Source organism: Pteronotus mesoamericanus, unplaced genomic scaffold (genome assembly GCF_021234165.1).
Source record: "Pteronotus mesoamericanus isolate MK-2021 breed Mesoamerican mustached bat unplaced genomic scaffold, CSHL_Meso_final contig_50, whole genome shotgun sequence".
NCBI classification, from domain to species: domain Eukaryota; kingdom Metazoa; phylum Chordata; class Mammalia; order Chiroptera; family Mormoopidae; genus Pteronotus; species Pteronotus mesoamericanus.
The window spans coordinates 42,088,002-42,102,367 of record NW_026555186.1 but is presented as its reverse complement, the minus strand read 5'-3'; the positions used below and the strand labels follow the sequence as shown (position 1 = coordinate 42,102,367).

Here is a 14,366-nt window from a genome sequence, read left to right as displayed (position 1 = left end):
CTAATTCTTTTGACCATTTGTGCTATCTTTACTGCTTTGAAAATTGCTATAGTTCATTTTTCTAAAACAAGTGATAGATAAAGGATAAATATTCGGTGTAGTATTTTAATTGAAAGGTCCTCTATCCCCTACTTTTGTATTATTTCACAATGAATAACATCATTAACAAACAGTATTCTTGGAAGAAATATTAAGAGGAATAAAAGGCATTTTATTGTCTGTATAAGCATAAAAGAGAGAGCTATATTAAGCTCTGATGTAATAAAAAATTAACTTCATTTTTATTTAAGCCGACCCTTGATCATCCATATACCTCCTGTTACAACAAATATTACACATTGCTTTTACTACCCTGAAATAAATCTAGAGATAACATAACCCATCTACTAACAGTTGCTAAACTATTGTAACGATCAGTTAACATATAAAAAGAATAAAAGTAACTCATACTAAAAATAGTATGCATATCAGTATTAAAGTGCTCCCAAAAGTCAACATGAGAAGGCATAATGTAATAGTGAGATGCTTGGTCCTGTGCATAGACTCACCATGAATTCAACAGCTACAAGGGCAGATATGTTTATTGGCAGCTCAAGTGCTGTGGGCAGTGATGCCGTCCATGATGAGATTTTATCATGTGGTAAACCACTTTGGGTAATATTCTGAACAATATAAAGTACAAAATCCCTTCAGTTTACATTATAGTTGAATTCCTGGAAAATTCATGCCAAAATACTTTGAGATTATTTGTTAAACAGATCTAAATTCTAAGCCCATCTAAATATACATAGGTTTTTTCAGGTACATGCATAGCTAGTGGAGCATTTAAAATCTATGGCAGGTGCAGAACAATTCATAGTGCTGTAATGCCCTGCAAACTGCAGGACGCCCACCATCCCAGACCTTCTTCTCCCGGTAAATGCTAGTAACTCCTTCCAATCATCTTGACCGTCAAAAAATACCCCTGCAGATTTCCAAAATGCCCCAGTGGCCGCTACCATGCCCAGTAAAACCACTGATTGAAACTGAGCAAAGACACATTTTTGTAACAAGGAACTAAGATCCTGTACATTTTATTTTCATACTGATTTGGTTTTATGGATTAGGAAACTGAATGTGCCCCAGAGGTGACTTATCCATTAAGAACAAGGCTTTCAATCCAAAAGGATACAAAAATCGTTCCCTGAGAACATGGCAGGTATTTAATATGAGAAATCCCTTTATCCCCTACATTGTGGGAACCTCTCTATTGTAGTAAAATGGTGATTTGAGAAGTGTGAAGAAGTTCATAATTCCTAAAAAGAGGAGCTTCTGATCAGGGTAGAGATGTGGTAGAGGAAAGACCAGACCCTATCAAACAGTGTCTGTCTCCTTCAAATAGCGTGGTTAATGCCAAATGGAGCAGTTTCCATGTAACCTATACATTATTACGGCTTATTGGTAAATGTCTGCTTTTTTTGATTGGCCTAAACTTTTCCCTTTTATGTCATTTTATGAATAATATAGTGGCCTAGTGTTTCTGTCCTGATGGAATAATTTCCCCTAAAGTGTTGTATGTTTTTAATACTAGAAAGCTGCTCTTGAAAGTTTTCAGTTTTAAGCATTGCTATGGGTACTCACATTAATTTGTAAATATTTTCATTGAACTTTGGTCCTAAATTTTTGAAAATGGCCTCCAGACATTTCCCTGAAATGTATATATGGAGCCCCAGATGGACATTCAGATGCTATTTTAAATTTATTAAAAATCTACTTTTAAAAGATAAAATAGAAAGCCATTTTTCTATAAAATATTCATGTTACCACTTCTTAGTTTAAGGAGAATTTTCCCTCCCCTATCCTATTCTCTGTAATTCAGTTTCTAACACACCTTGCTTATAACCTTTATTCCTAGCAATTTTCCTTCCTCTGACAGAGCACACAATCTCATTATTTATACTCTTAAATTACAAGGGTAAATGTTGAGAGCCAGTGCAGATACTTAGAGACAAAGTGCAGGGACTTTGGACTTTTCAGCCAAGGACTAATCAAGCAGAGTGTAATCATAAGCTAAAACTAAAAAGCCTTTGTAGTGATTTTATCACTAGGGAAATTTGTTCATCCTTCAGAAAGATTGTCACCAGAAAAGAAAAAAACAAAGGAGTTAAAATTGCCTCAGACCGTTGACTCCTTAGGTCCCTCTAGATTCATAGATTGAATTGGTTTTCAAGGGATGAGAGGAATTAAGAGAAGAGTTCCCTACGAAAGCTTACAAATTGATCATAGTCTTGGTAACTCTAGTAAGTGTTAAGTGTGATCACTATGGAGGAAATGCCAAATGAGCCTGGAAGCATGGGAAATGAGAAGGAAAAGAGACAATTAACACCTTTTTTTTTTTCTTACTGTGTTTGGGGGTTGCCATGTAGTGTGCATCTGAGAATAGTCTTCTTCAAAAAGAAGAAATAGAATTGATTTTAAAATATTGTATCATTATAAATGCAATTAGTAGTTCTTGTTGAAATGAAAGTAGAGTTGCAAGCACTACAGCAGAAATAGGGACAGGCACTTCATAAACCTATCCAGAAACTGGGCTCTGTTCTAGATATACCCACAAAATATTATTTAAAGTTTATGTCTTAGCATGTGTAGAACTGCTCACTTGTGTTTGGAGAATATAAATGCCTCCGAATTCAAAATTAGAATAATAAATATCTGGATGTTACATATATTTTTAAAAACTTGAAAACTTACACACCTATTGATGCAGACAGGCATATGTGTAATTTCTTTCCCCAAGAATTATATTAAGACTTGTCAAAATCCAGTCAGTCACTGTAGGGTTTGCCAGGATAAACCTACTCTTCTCTCTCTCTCTCTCTCCCCACCCCCCACGATTGAATAGCACTGAATTTGGCCCAAAACGAGTAAGCAAATAGAGAAATGACCTCATTTTTTAGTCTTAATGCATTAGTGTTGGCAGATATTTCTCAAGAATGTGACTTCAATACTGGATCTTAGTTTCAGTTGCTGGTTTATAAAGCCATTCTGCAGAGGAAAAGAGGATAGAGAGCATCCTTGTGAGGGCACCTATACAGAGAGGGGTGCTCTGGTAGGGCCAGCTCCCATAGCTAAGTCGCATGCACAGACTGTAGTAGCTTTCTGCTCTCTGGTCGACCGCAGCCATAGCATCCTTATTGTTGTAACTCTGAAATTGTGATACTGTCACAAAACTGTTGCTAGGCAACAAATGTGGTTACCAGGTCTCAGCGAATAGCTGAAGGGGAAAGCAAAGTGTTGCACTATTGTAGAGTAACCATAGCAATGACCTACTATTACAGACTAAAGAATTATCATTAACAATGTTAAAGTATCAGACAGAGGGCCTGAATCTGGAAACTTCCAGGCAGTATCTTCCTGCATGATTGCATGATCTAGGAGGAGATTTCAGCTGTCTTAAAGTTTTTCATTATTTCTATGGAAGAGTCTTGGTAATTAATTTTATTTTTTAATTTAAAAACTGGTTGTGAATCTACTGGTAAAATGATATAAACTATCTCAAGGAATCAAAAACAGTCATTCCCTCATCTGTTATGTATACATCGATGTTATTTATTGCCTGAAGGTGGATTGGATTTGAAAAATACTATACGTTCGTATTAAATTGCAGCCACAGAGAGAAGCTGTAGTAAAATAAAATAACCTGACAACTAAGCCTGCATTTTGTAAGTTGAATTTCTCCTGACAAAATAGGTCTAGATGCTCTTTTAGTAGTCACTGCTTTGAAACATTTTTTTCCTAGCCTCTCAAAAACTGCCCCCTAAAATCTGTTTTAAAAGAAAAAGTAGCCGGCTAGGACACTTTTGCATCTGGCCCTTCATCAAGCATCCTATACAATTTGGTCTCAGTGGCCTCGCTGAGGCAATTGTAACAGCACGCGTCTGGAGAAGCCAGAAGAATCCGATCTGTTTTTTTCTCCTGGAAAGCAGAGGAATGTGGGCGCTGTGGAGTGGGTGCAGAAGCCGGATTCCGCGCACAGGGGAAACCAGTCCCCGCGTGCGGGGAGCCTGGGGAAGTGGGTGGTTTGGAGGCGGGAATGGGAGTGGCCCTTCCCGCCACGAGCCTCCATTGGCCCGGAGGGGCTGAGGCCCCGGGGGGCGCCCGTTGCGCCTGGGCAACCGGAGGGGAGGTCCCGGCTGAGTCCGTGAGCCCAGGACTGGATTGTGCTGAGGTAGGAGGCAGCGGAGGTCTCCCAAACATCGCCCCAGGCGCCGGCAACGAGCATTTGGCGGACGTCAGCTCTCCTCCGAGCCCGTTAGCTCTCTTCTGAGCCTCGGGGCCAAATGGAACCTCAGGTAAAGGTGTGGTTCGAAGGGGCTAGGCTCCCGGAGCGGCTGGAGCTTCGGGGGCGGGGCGTGGGCTCCAGGGGCGGAGGACCGGCAGCCTGCGCCTCCGCTCGGCCTGGCTGTCGCCACCACACCTGCGTCGCCCAGAAAGGGAGGCCCCTTGTAACCGAATCTGTGTTTTTTGCAGGCACCGACCGTCACGAGCTCACTTCCTGGAAGAGCTTCCCGTCTATTTTCAAATTCTTTGCGGAAGCCTCTGAAGCCAAGACTAATTCCCTTAAGCCGGCTCTGACGCGGCGTTCGCACCGCATCAAGCACGAAGAGCTGTAAGGAAAGCGAGCGAGACGGGGGAGGGGTCGCCCAGGACCCACACTTGAGCATGCATCCATCCGGCTCCTAACTGTTTGTTGTCAGCGAGCAGACTCCCAGCCCCTCATTAGATTGTTTTCTTCCTAGAGCACAGGGTCGTGATATATACATCTAAATAGCGTTTTGCATTATTTCTAGATGAGTGCAACTGTCAAAGCAATATGGGTTCACTGGTCGTGCTTCCTGCGGGCCGAGCCCCGGCTTCGCGCTGCCCATCAGCGCTCAGATTAAGGCTGACAGCGCCCTGCCCGGCACGGCCTGCGCGCCTCTAATTGCCCTGATGGAGCTCGCGCGGGCGCTGCAGGGCGAGCGGAGTCTGCGCGGTCCTACTGCCCGCTACTGCGCGGGCGCTGCGCCCCCACCCAGGCCCCAGCCCCACTTAATCACGTTCATTTTTTCCCCATTTCCTAACTGATGCAAACTTTTAGTCTAGACTTCAAACTTCCCTTTTCAGTTGTTTTTCACTGAGAGCGTCTTATGCCTCTCTTGTTTTTTTTAAGGAAGTCCCCCACACATACCCAGAAAAGCCAAATTTAAATTCAGAACATGAATGCCGTGATGTACTATGTAGTTTTGAGAGCGCAAATTGTTCTTTCCCTAACGATCTATTTTCATTTCCAGACCAGAAGAAAAATTTGGAACAAAAAAAATCTATGAAGTCCCGAATTCACATTACCGCTAAAAACCCTTGCCAGTTTAATGTGACATTTTATTACACAAATTTCTAATTTCACAAGACATTTTTTAAAACAAAATATAATGAACAGATCTTTTATGTGTGAAAGCCCCCTTTTCAATGGAATTTCTAACTTTTCCATTAGAATTGACTTCACTTTTTAAATAAATAATGTATATTGAGTGGCATTGTAATTTAGGGAACATACTTAAGTTTTGCTTTTTAAATCCTAACTGTGGAGAAAGTTTGTTTTTGTTGTTAACCCTAACTAGAATGATCTATTCTGATCTTTCATGGAGTTAGATCCTTTTAAAGACAGGATTTTTATCGTTTTCAGGAAAATGAACCTGTGTACTCTTGAACCTTTTCCTTCTGAAAGGCTAAGTGGGGCTAAAATAATTCTTTTAGTTTCTCCTCCAACAGAAAGGGAAAGACCTGATGTGAAAGATGTTCTGCTCAATCCAGTGATAACAATTGTTAGTAGTCCACTTCCTATGTGGGGTTTTGCCCTGCAGTTTCAACTATTAAGTATTTTAATACAAGATCTGGCCAACACTGTGAAATATAAGGGGGGGAAATAAGTAAAGATTTTGCTAACTTTTACATTCAAATATTAAATCTTCACATCATTTTTAATTCCTTGAAGAATTTAATTACACACTGAGTATTCTGTTTCTAATAGATAAGGATCAGAATTTAATATTCAACCTTTTTTTTTAAATGTATGCAACAATATGCCTGCCTTATTTGAGGACATGATAAAATGTACCCAAAATGACTTAAAACTGTCTGACTCCTCAGAAAAAAATAACAAAATAACCACCTCATGGATAAAATGTTTTTATATTATGAACAGATTTCAGCAAGTTTTAACACTGATAATATCTTTGTTTGTATACAGGTACATTAATTAGTTCTTATAGTTTTAATAACAGCTAATTAAAATGATCTTTTTTCAATGGTCATAGTGTATATCTTTCTATGTTATTTTAGCAAAAACAACATAGGAGGAAAAACCAAAACATCCTATTATCCAGCTTTTGGACAGCTTGAAATGTGTGACTCCAACAATGGCAAGCCCCTTGGTCTGCAATCTTTTCTATTTCAGAAGTAGTGGTGAACTGTATAAAATAATGGTACCTTCTACTGAGAGGATTTGAGAATTGATGTAGATTGAGTATATTTTTCAAAGTGTTATAAATTGTGTGGTGTTTTCAGTACATGAAAATGTTCACAGGAAACTAATTTTGTTGCATTTTTTAAAAATCAGTACTGTGCAATGCTAAATTTGTGATGCTTCTGCAGCTGAATTAGAGCAAAGTAAATGTGCTTAGCTTACAAACCAAACCATTCCTTTCCTTCCCTTAGATTTTCTCACCTTTCTTTAAAAAAAACAAAAAAGCTTTACTTTTAACAAGAGTAAATCACTGTTAAATTGCCTTTAATACTTTAAAACTACTGGGTTGTTAGACCTTATTTAACTATCTGTAGGGCTATTTGCAAACTTAAGTTGTGTAAATGTAATTCCTACTTGTGGATCTGAGCTGTAGCTACCCGGGGAGAGCTAGGCAAACCAGCCCAGACCTCCGACTGGTAACTGATAAGATTCTTTGTAATGTAGGATTTTTTTAACCTGTTGATTATGGGTCTGTTGACATAAATGTAATTCTATCCTTCACCTCAATTTTCCTGGAGTAACAGTGATCAGTTGGTGGAAGTCCGCCTGCTTGGAAGCGACAAGTGTTAATGTATTTGCTCTGATCTTCTCACTTATTTGGTTTCTTTAGACAAGTTTTTAGAAGAGTAGAGGTAGGTATACAGTTAGGATGTGGGTTTCTTTTTAACTATATGCTTGAGCAAGTGGAATGGGGAGCAAAGAGTTGTTGCAGTATCTAAGATTCAAAATCATCCTGTTAAAACTTAAAAGCCAGATACTGGCTTTGGAGCATTCTAAAGGTACCTAACCATGCAGCCATTAAAAGTTTTTATGGATATTTGAAGGGGGAGGAGAGAGAATCTTCTTGTAATAATTGTTCTCAAGTTCTGCCTTGTGCTTCAACCTGGATTACATTATTGTTTATACCAAAAAATTTAAAAGTAAAGCACAGGAGTTTCCTATATATTATATATTTCTGTTTATCATTTTAAAATAAAAGCAATTTTCCCAGCAAGCAGTGGTGTGTTATTCTTGTTCAGAAGTGTATTCATTCATGTATAGATGTTAATAAAAGCAGAAACTTAAAAAGAATGATGGGATAGCATTCATCACTATTCTAAACCTTATAGCTGCTTATTATTACTATTATTGTTGCTCTAAGTTGATATCCTAACTCAAGTTGAGTCACTATTTTGCTTGGACCTTTCACAAAGCTACCATTTTTTAATACATTTTATTTTAATCTCTAAAATATCTCCTTAGCTACAAGAAAATTTGAACCTGTTGTTAAACTACCATTTTATAAAATATGCTGTAATATACAGTAAACAACTCTGTTTTCCAAATGTAGGCTGCTAAGATTAAATTGTTCCCAAATCCCTATATAAGTCCCTGATGCATTACAAAGTCTAATCGGAAAATATCTTGTTTACATTTATTTTACAGCTTTTCCTTCTTTAAAACCTGTAACTCCTCCAAGAGTGTGACAAAATGTGTAAACTATATTATCAGTGCTAATAAGAGATATTTTTTTTATGTTTCTCTGGATTATCTGGAGTTTCAATCCAAACACATGTGTGTCTCTTGTCATAGTCATAGTTTGTAACTGTAAACTGACAGGTTCATTTTGGTGTCTGTAATCCTGATTCATTAAGAAAGAATACTATTACAGAAAGTCTAAAAATTTCTCCAAAACTTTCCCTGTGCCTCTATAAAGAAAAGAAAATGTCTTTAAATAAATGTGAGATATTTTCATCTTTGAAATATGGGTGGCCACAAAAAGGGAGGGGACAATAGTGGTGGTGATTTTATGATTACTTATTAGGGGCTATAATAACGTAAAATAAAAGACTCCAGGAGGTACTCCCTTTCAAAAATTGAATACTTTCCTTCCTTCCTTCCTTGTATAGAGTGACCGAGTGGGAGTCTCTTGAATTGTTGGTCTTCCTTTTATCTAATATTCTATTAATCTCCAAAAAGATCAGTTTGAGTCTGGGAAAGGGTTTTTAATCAACACTTCACAGAGCTTAAAGCTACCCTACCTAAAGCGTCAGCTTTGTTAGACGGTTTTAGATTTAAAGCATTGCAACTGTCATGCACTGTACTAAGAGTAAAGAATGTACACCAAGTGGAAGATGTTGAAAAGAGAAATAGCACAAAGTCGATCAACGGAGATTCAAGAATAGAAGTAGCCATCAAAGCATTCCAGCGTTTATCTCCAAATCTATGTAGGGTTAAAAAAAAAGGCAACAATGATAGTTTTAAACCTCACACTTAGGAGGGATGAATGTTGATTTAATTGATTCATTTGGATCCATGTTTTTAAAGTTTCACACCACTGATCTTTCATGTAGTGATGTCTTTAGCAGTCAGTGGTCTGACATGAGCCTTCTCAGATTTCATCAGTGGGACTCTCCATGACATCTGAAATTATGCACCGGCCTGTGCGATGGTAACTAGAATTGGGAGACCTCGATGCCAAAGAGCACGGTTAGATTGAAGAACTCTTGTTAATTCTTAGCACAAAGGTTTTAGAGGGGTGGTAATTGTAAATGAACCATAAAGGTTAAAGTCACCAAATATTATATAGTGGGCCTTAATTGCTAGGTAGGAGAAAATTGTTCTCAAAGTTTGACCATTAAGTGGGTATCGTGCCGTGAGCAGTATTTTCCCTTTGAATGTAAAAAGCTTGAAAATGGAAATTTGACTTAACCCATGAGGCTTTCCAAGCTACTTTTCTCACTCCTTTGCCTTGAGATTTGTCAAAAACCTTTCACTATATTTTTATATTGTTGGAGTTGAGTTCTCTTTGAAACAGGCATAAAACATGTTTCTAGGAAGAAATCTAGAGGTCCTGTGTCTTTCCAGATCATTCGCCTTTTTCTCCCTTGGCTATTACATCCGGTAATATGGGAAACTGTCATAGGTAAAATAGTGTTGAACTGTACTTTGTAGCCAGCTTGCAGTACCAATACAAAGAATCTGAAATGAGACGACAACCAACACCCTCAGAATGTCTCTTTTTAAAGTTTACAATTTGAATAATGAACTTGGATTGAAACTTGGCAGGAAAACAAACCATGGCACCATCACATCACCAACCATTTTCACTTTTCTGTCCAATTTCAGAGTGCATGTGTTTGTGAGTATTTCACTAGATCAGTGACAGCTCTTTATTTGCATAATTATATGCTCTGGTCTGAAGAGAAAACTAACCCCCAAATTTCATGGGTCACCAAACTGCAACAATCAATGTTTTATCACGTATGCTAAGCAAAATCTAAGAAGCTATATGAAGTTTCTTGGGGAGTTTTTACTCCTCAGAAAATTAAAGAGTTTTCCTCTCCTGAATAGATTCAAAATCTTTCCAAGTTCTTTGTAACTGAATTCTGTTTGAAGGCAAAACTAGAGATTAACATGTAGATCTGGATCTTAGACTCACCAGCATTACTTCAAAGTATCTTAAGAGGACCAGCATTTTTGGAACACTAAACTTAGAATTCTAAGTACTGTCTGTCCTTCAAGCTATGAGGAAGAAAATTATTGGTCAAATTATGATTAGCCAAAATGAGGTCTGAATTAACCGAAATATAAAGTTCATTTCTTTCTTTGAAATAACTCAGGGTCTTTTTAAAAAACAAAAACAACCTAACAGAAAAATACGTATATATGTGTATGTGTGTGTACCACATACATATACATATTCATCCATGAGGTACATATGCCCATTTCACCAGAAATAGACAACATATACAGTATGTGTATGTCCTTTCAGTGCCTGTAAAATATAGTAGCTACTCAACATACATTGGTCACTAAGATTGTTTGTAAGCTTTCTTTTAAGTAAATTTTTCATGTTCAAATTCTGCAAGGCATTGAAATAAGTATTTTTTAATGCCTCCAGTTCATTTGCATCAGTAAATTCTCTTTGTATCTAATGTGTATTTGTGTGTAAAGTGGCTTTATTTCATTCAAAGAAATTGATTTAAACTGTTGGTGTCTTTAGTTTGTAGGCAATCTGCCAGACTTGAAATACAATGGAGCATCAAGACACATGCAGAGAGTGACTGTTTGTTATGAAGTTATTAAAAGTCCTGGAAAATATGACTTTACTTAGACTGTTAAGGAATATGCTAGGTGCATGATTTAGTTCTACTGCACAAGGACTTAGGTATGAGTTCTCTTTAAAAGCATATAATAAAATGCCTTTTCTTTGACATGATCTGTTTGCAATAGTATATTAACAGTTTCTTTGTCAGACATACTGTCATCAAGGAAAACGTTAGGAAAAAGAAACTTTGAGGGGAAAAGTTTAAGAATTGTGTAGTTTTGAAATACTTTATTCTCTCTTTTGAAGAAGGATAAGAGTCTTTAGGTCAGGTATCAAATTTCCTAAAATATTTCAAGTGGAAAAGAAATCAGTTCTCTCAAGTTTTTAATTTAAGTTGAGTTACAAATGAAAGACTTTTTTTCTCTTTTGGTCTAAAGACTTAAACATCTGCTTCTCAGGAACAGTATCCACAGTCACATATCTCACCTTCTCACTGAAATGTTCACCTAGCGTTACTCCCTCTTGGGCTACCCCCATCGTCTACCTCCCCAGAAACTGCTGTTTGGATCTTGGATTCTTCTTGGTGAAAATTCCTCAAAATTGAGTCTGTAAAAACAAATAAGTACAAGGTTAGCATTTTAATCAAACAAAATGTGTGGTAAGCAAATGAATTCATGCTAATACTGTCTGAGCAACAAAGACCCAGTAAAGAATAAAACCCTCCTAGATTACTGTTTAAAGGTTTATAGGTTGAAGACCTAGGTGCCTCTGAGTTAGATGAATTTGCCTTCTTTTTTTAAAGGTATAAACTCTTGAAAGTAATAGACAATACATATACCTAATTACTTTTCTCCATTTGACCTTTGTGGGAACCTGGCTGAGAGTTTCAGATAAGGCTCTCAGTTTTCCACTCTGCCTGGGACACAGAAAAGTCTAATTTCCCACTGGATTCCACACATGAAGGGATTGACCCTATAGCTGAAAGGCCTGGGTTTTCTCTTTTTATCATTTTTCATTTCTTTTGGCTCAAGGGCCACCTAATCCCATTGTGTCTGAAAAAGGTATCTCTGATCCAGTTGATCTTCACGTACCTCCAAATAATTTTTCCAAAGGTTTATTTTCTTTGTTTTCAATCAGAAATGTTTTTCCCAATAAATGTTTATACCTTCTCTGGGTACTTACATAATCAGAATTTATCAACCCAAGAAATAGTAATGGTTTGTTATTATGGTTTTTGGTTTTGTGGGGAGTTTTGTGGGTCTTTCTGTGAGTTTTGTTAAATTTCTTTTTTGCTTTTGCTTTGCCTCAGTAAATTACTTAATATTATATCCCCTGGAATAACCAGCTCTAAAAATAACCCTAGCACAGAGTGTCACAATTTGGCTTTCATGCTGTTTTGAAAGAAATTTATAAAATTGCATTGATCTCACAAATATTGATCTAGTGCTTGATATCAAATATCATATGAGATGCTGTCAGTTGCTGCTGATCACTGTGTCAGCTGTTTGGATTCTTGTCCTTTCTCTTCATTGTCACATAGATAAAAGTTACTGAGGCTAAAATTTTCATGAGTAACACAATTAAGATACATTTTTCTGTTTTTCATATTTCTGGTTTAACCAAACATAGTACTCTACCTGAAATTTTGCCACATGATAATATATGTGTGTATATATATACACACACACTTTTGCAAAAGCATGTGTTTTACACGTGTATGTAAAAATATTTTTAAAGTGGTTCACCTACTAGGTAGGCTATGTTTCTATTTAGTTCTTGATCCAAATTTGAAATAATTTATATCTGTATTCTGCTTTCTTTCCTGGTCACCTGTCTTTTAAGAAATCAAAATATTTTTTATAGATTGCAGTTGTTAGAGTGCCATCTTAGACCTTAGAATAAAATCAGCCATTTCAAATTTACACACGCACACTACCACAGGTAAATCGCTCCTTTAATCCTTGCTGAAAGAAATATAATTGCAGCCTTTGGCCAGCATGGAGTTTAGGGAATTATTTAAAGGAAATTGAATCTATACATTTTTAATACTTTCTTAATAAACTCATGCTAAGTTGTGCTATGCTTTTATATCCTATCAGATCTGGAAATAGCTAAGTGCCTTTGGACACATTTAAGGGCTCACATAACCCTTTTTCTTTCCGCCTTCCTCTTTACTTTTACATCAAGAATTGATGGTTCCATTACTTTGAAAAACGGAACACTTGAAGAAAGAAACCATCCTATCAATGACCAGTTAACGCTGTTGTCCGCTTAAACAGTACAGGCTGAGAAATAGAGTAGAACCCTCCAAGAGTACAGCTTAAACCGTACATCCACATGCCTATTTTCCACATTCGCAGGGCGAAAAAGAAAAAGAAATTCTAAGCCGCTCGGGTTGTTGGTTTCTCTTCCCCCCTTTACACCTGAGCTCCGTTTGGTTGCAGTGAAATGAAGCCGCGCTCTCCCCAGCACCATGGACAGCGCTCAGCGCGCCCCCTTCCCTCTAACCTCCGCCAGAACCCCGAAGTCTGGCTGTCGCCTGCCTGCCCTCTCCCAACACTCCCTCGCCATAGGGAACTAGCCCTTCAAATCTTAGGGTCTGGACCCAAAGCGACAATGAGTTTTTAAAGTATGCACTTTGTGGGTGGTGTCTTGTTCGCTGCAAGCCCGGTGTTAGCCGTGCCCCAGAGTTGACACGCCATTTGCCTGCTCTCCGAACTTGCATCTACTGTATGATGAAAGCAGCGCCACTCTCCGTCATTTTTGTGGCAGAAGTCTTACCGCCACAACTTTCCTTGGCCAACTTTTCACACTTCGTAGCTGGCGAAATCTCTACTGGCTCCAGTTTAAGAGGTCTGTGGTATGAGCATGTTCTCCCCGGGCTGATGATCTCAGCCACGAGAGACCTGTGTTCCAAGAGATGGACGTCCAGACCCAGCCGACCCTGGGTCCCCCCGTGCTGCGCGGGGCCAGAGCTGTCGGATGGGGCTGCGCGCCCAGGTACTGGTTAATTACCGTCCCGAGGGAGGGAGCTGTGCAGCAGGAGCCGGCGGGCTGCCGCTAAAAAGCCTGGCAGCAACTTATCTGACAGCACTAAAGAGGGGGCCCGTCTGGCTCAGGACCCACCACCACCTCTTCCCCTCCTTGCAGACCTCAGCCCTGGCCTCCAATATCCACACACCTCCCTGTTTGGCTTTCTTTTTAACCGTTGCGCTAAGCAAAGTACAGTAAAGGAAGATCACTTTCGTGTGGTATCTTTTTCACTTCACGGTCTCCCTGGAAACACTTAAGTCACCATTCCTAAGACAAGATTAGTTTTTAAAGATTTCAGATTGCACTTTACTTTTTTTGAAACTCGCCTCTCTTTTGGGCGTTGAGTGAAATCTGTTCTCCTCCCTGGAACCCTATTCTAATCATCTACTCTCTTGAACTGACTTAGAAGATGAAAATATTACGTTTAGAGCAAGTGAGATGGCCAGGAACAGATTTTTATTCAATATCAATTGTACAAAAATAGTTTCAAACCAACTTAATCCAAACTTTACAAGAAAGCGCCAGGAAGGTGAAAAAAGAGAACTCTAGTATCATAAATTAAGGGGGTTCTTTCCTATAAAATGGCTTTAATACACCGATTTCAAAATTACTTTAGTAATGTGGACTATAATAACTTTGGGATAAAAATTATTCTCTATTTGTCATAATATTACAATAAAATATTTTTGTTTTTCCTCAGTTTAGCAATTTAGCTTCAAAACACTGTATTTTTCCTATCCCTTAAGACATACTGTACAC

General features: G+C 38.2%; 1 protein-coding gene across 5 annotated transcripts in view; it reads left to right on the top strand.

Moving 5' to 3' along the window:
* Positions 1-7,531, top strand: part of ARB2A (ARB2 cotranscriptional regulator A) — a 418,904-nt gene extending 411,373 nt beyond the window's left edge. For 3 of the 5 annotated variants that reach the window (XM_054578602.1, XM_054578600.1, XM_054578599.1), the window contains 2 exons: positions 4,510-4,648; positions 6,361-7,531. In XM_054578602.1, the coding sequence (XP_054434577.1) occupies positions 4,510-4,648; positions 6,361-6,481 (260 nt within the window). In that variant the 3' untranslated portion in view covers positions 6,482-7,531. Of the gene's footprint in view, positions 1-4,509 lie in introns of all 5 variants that reach the window. The other 2 variants (XM_054578601.1, XM_054578603.1) reach the window with 2 other exon arrangements.
* The last annotated feature ends 6,835 nt before the right edge of the window (positions 7,532-14,366 follow it).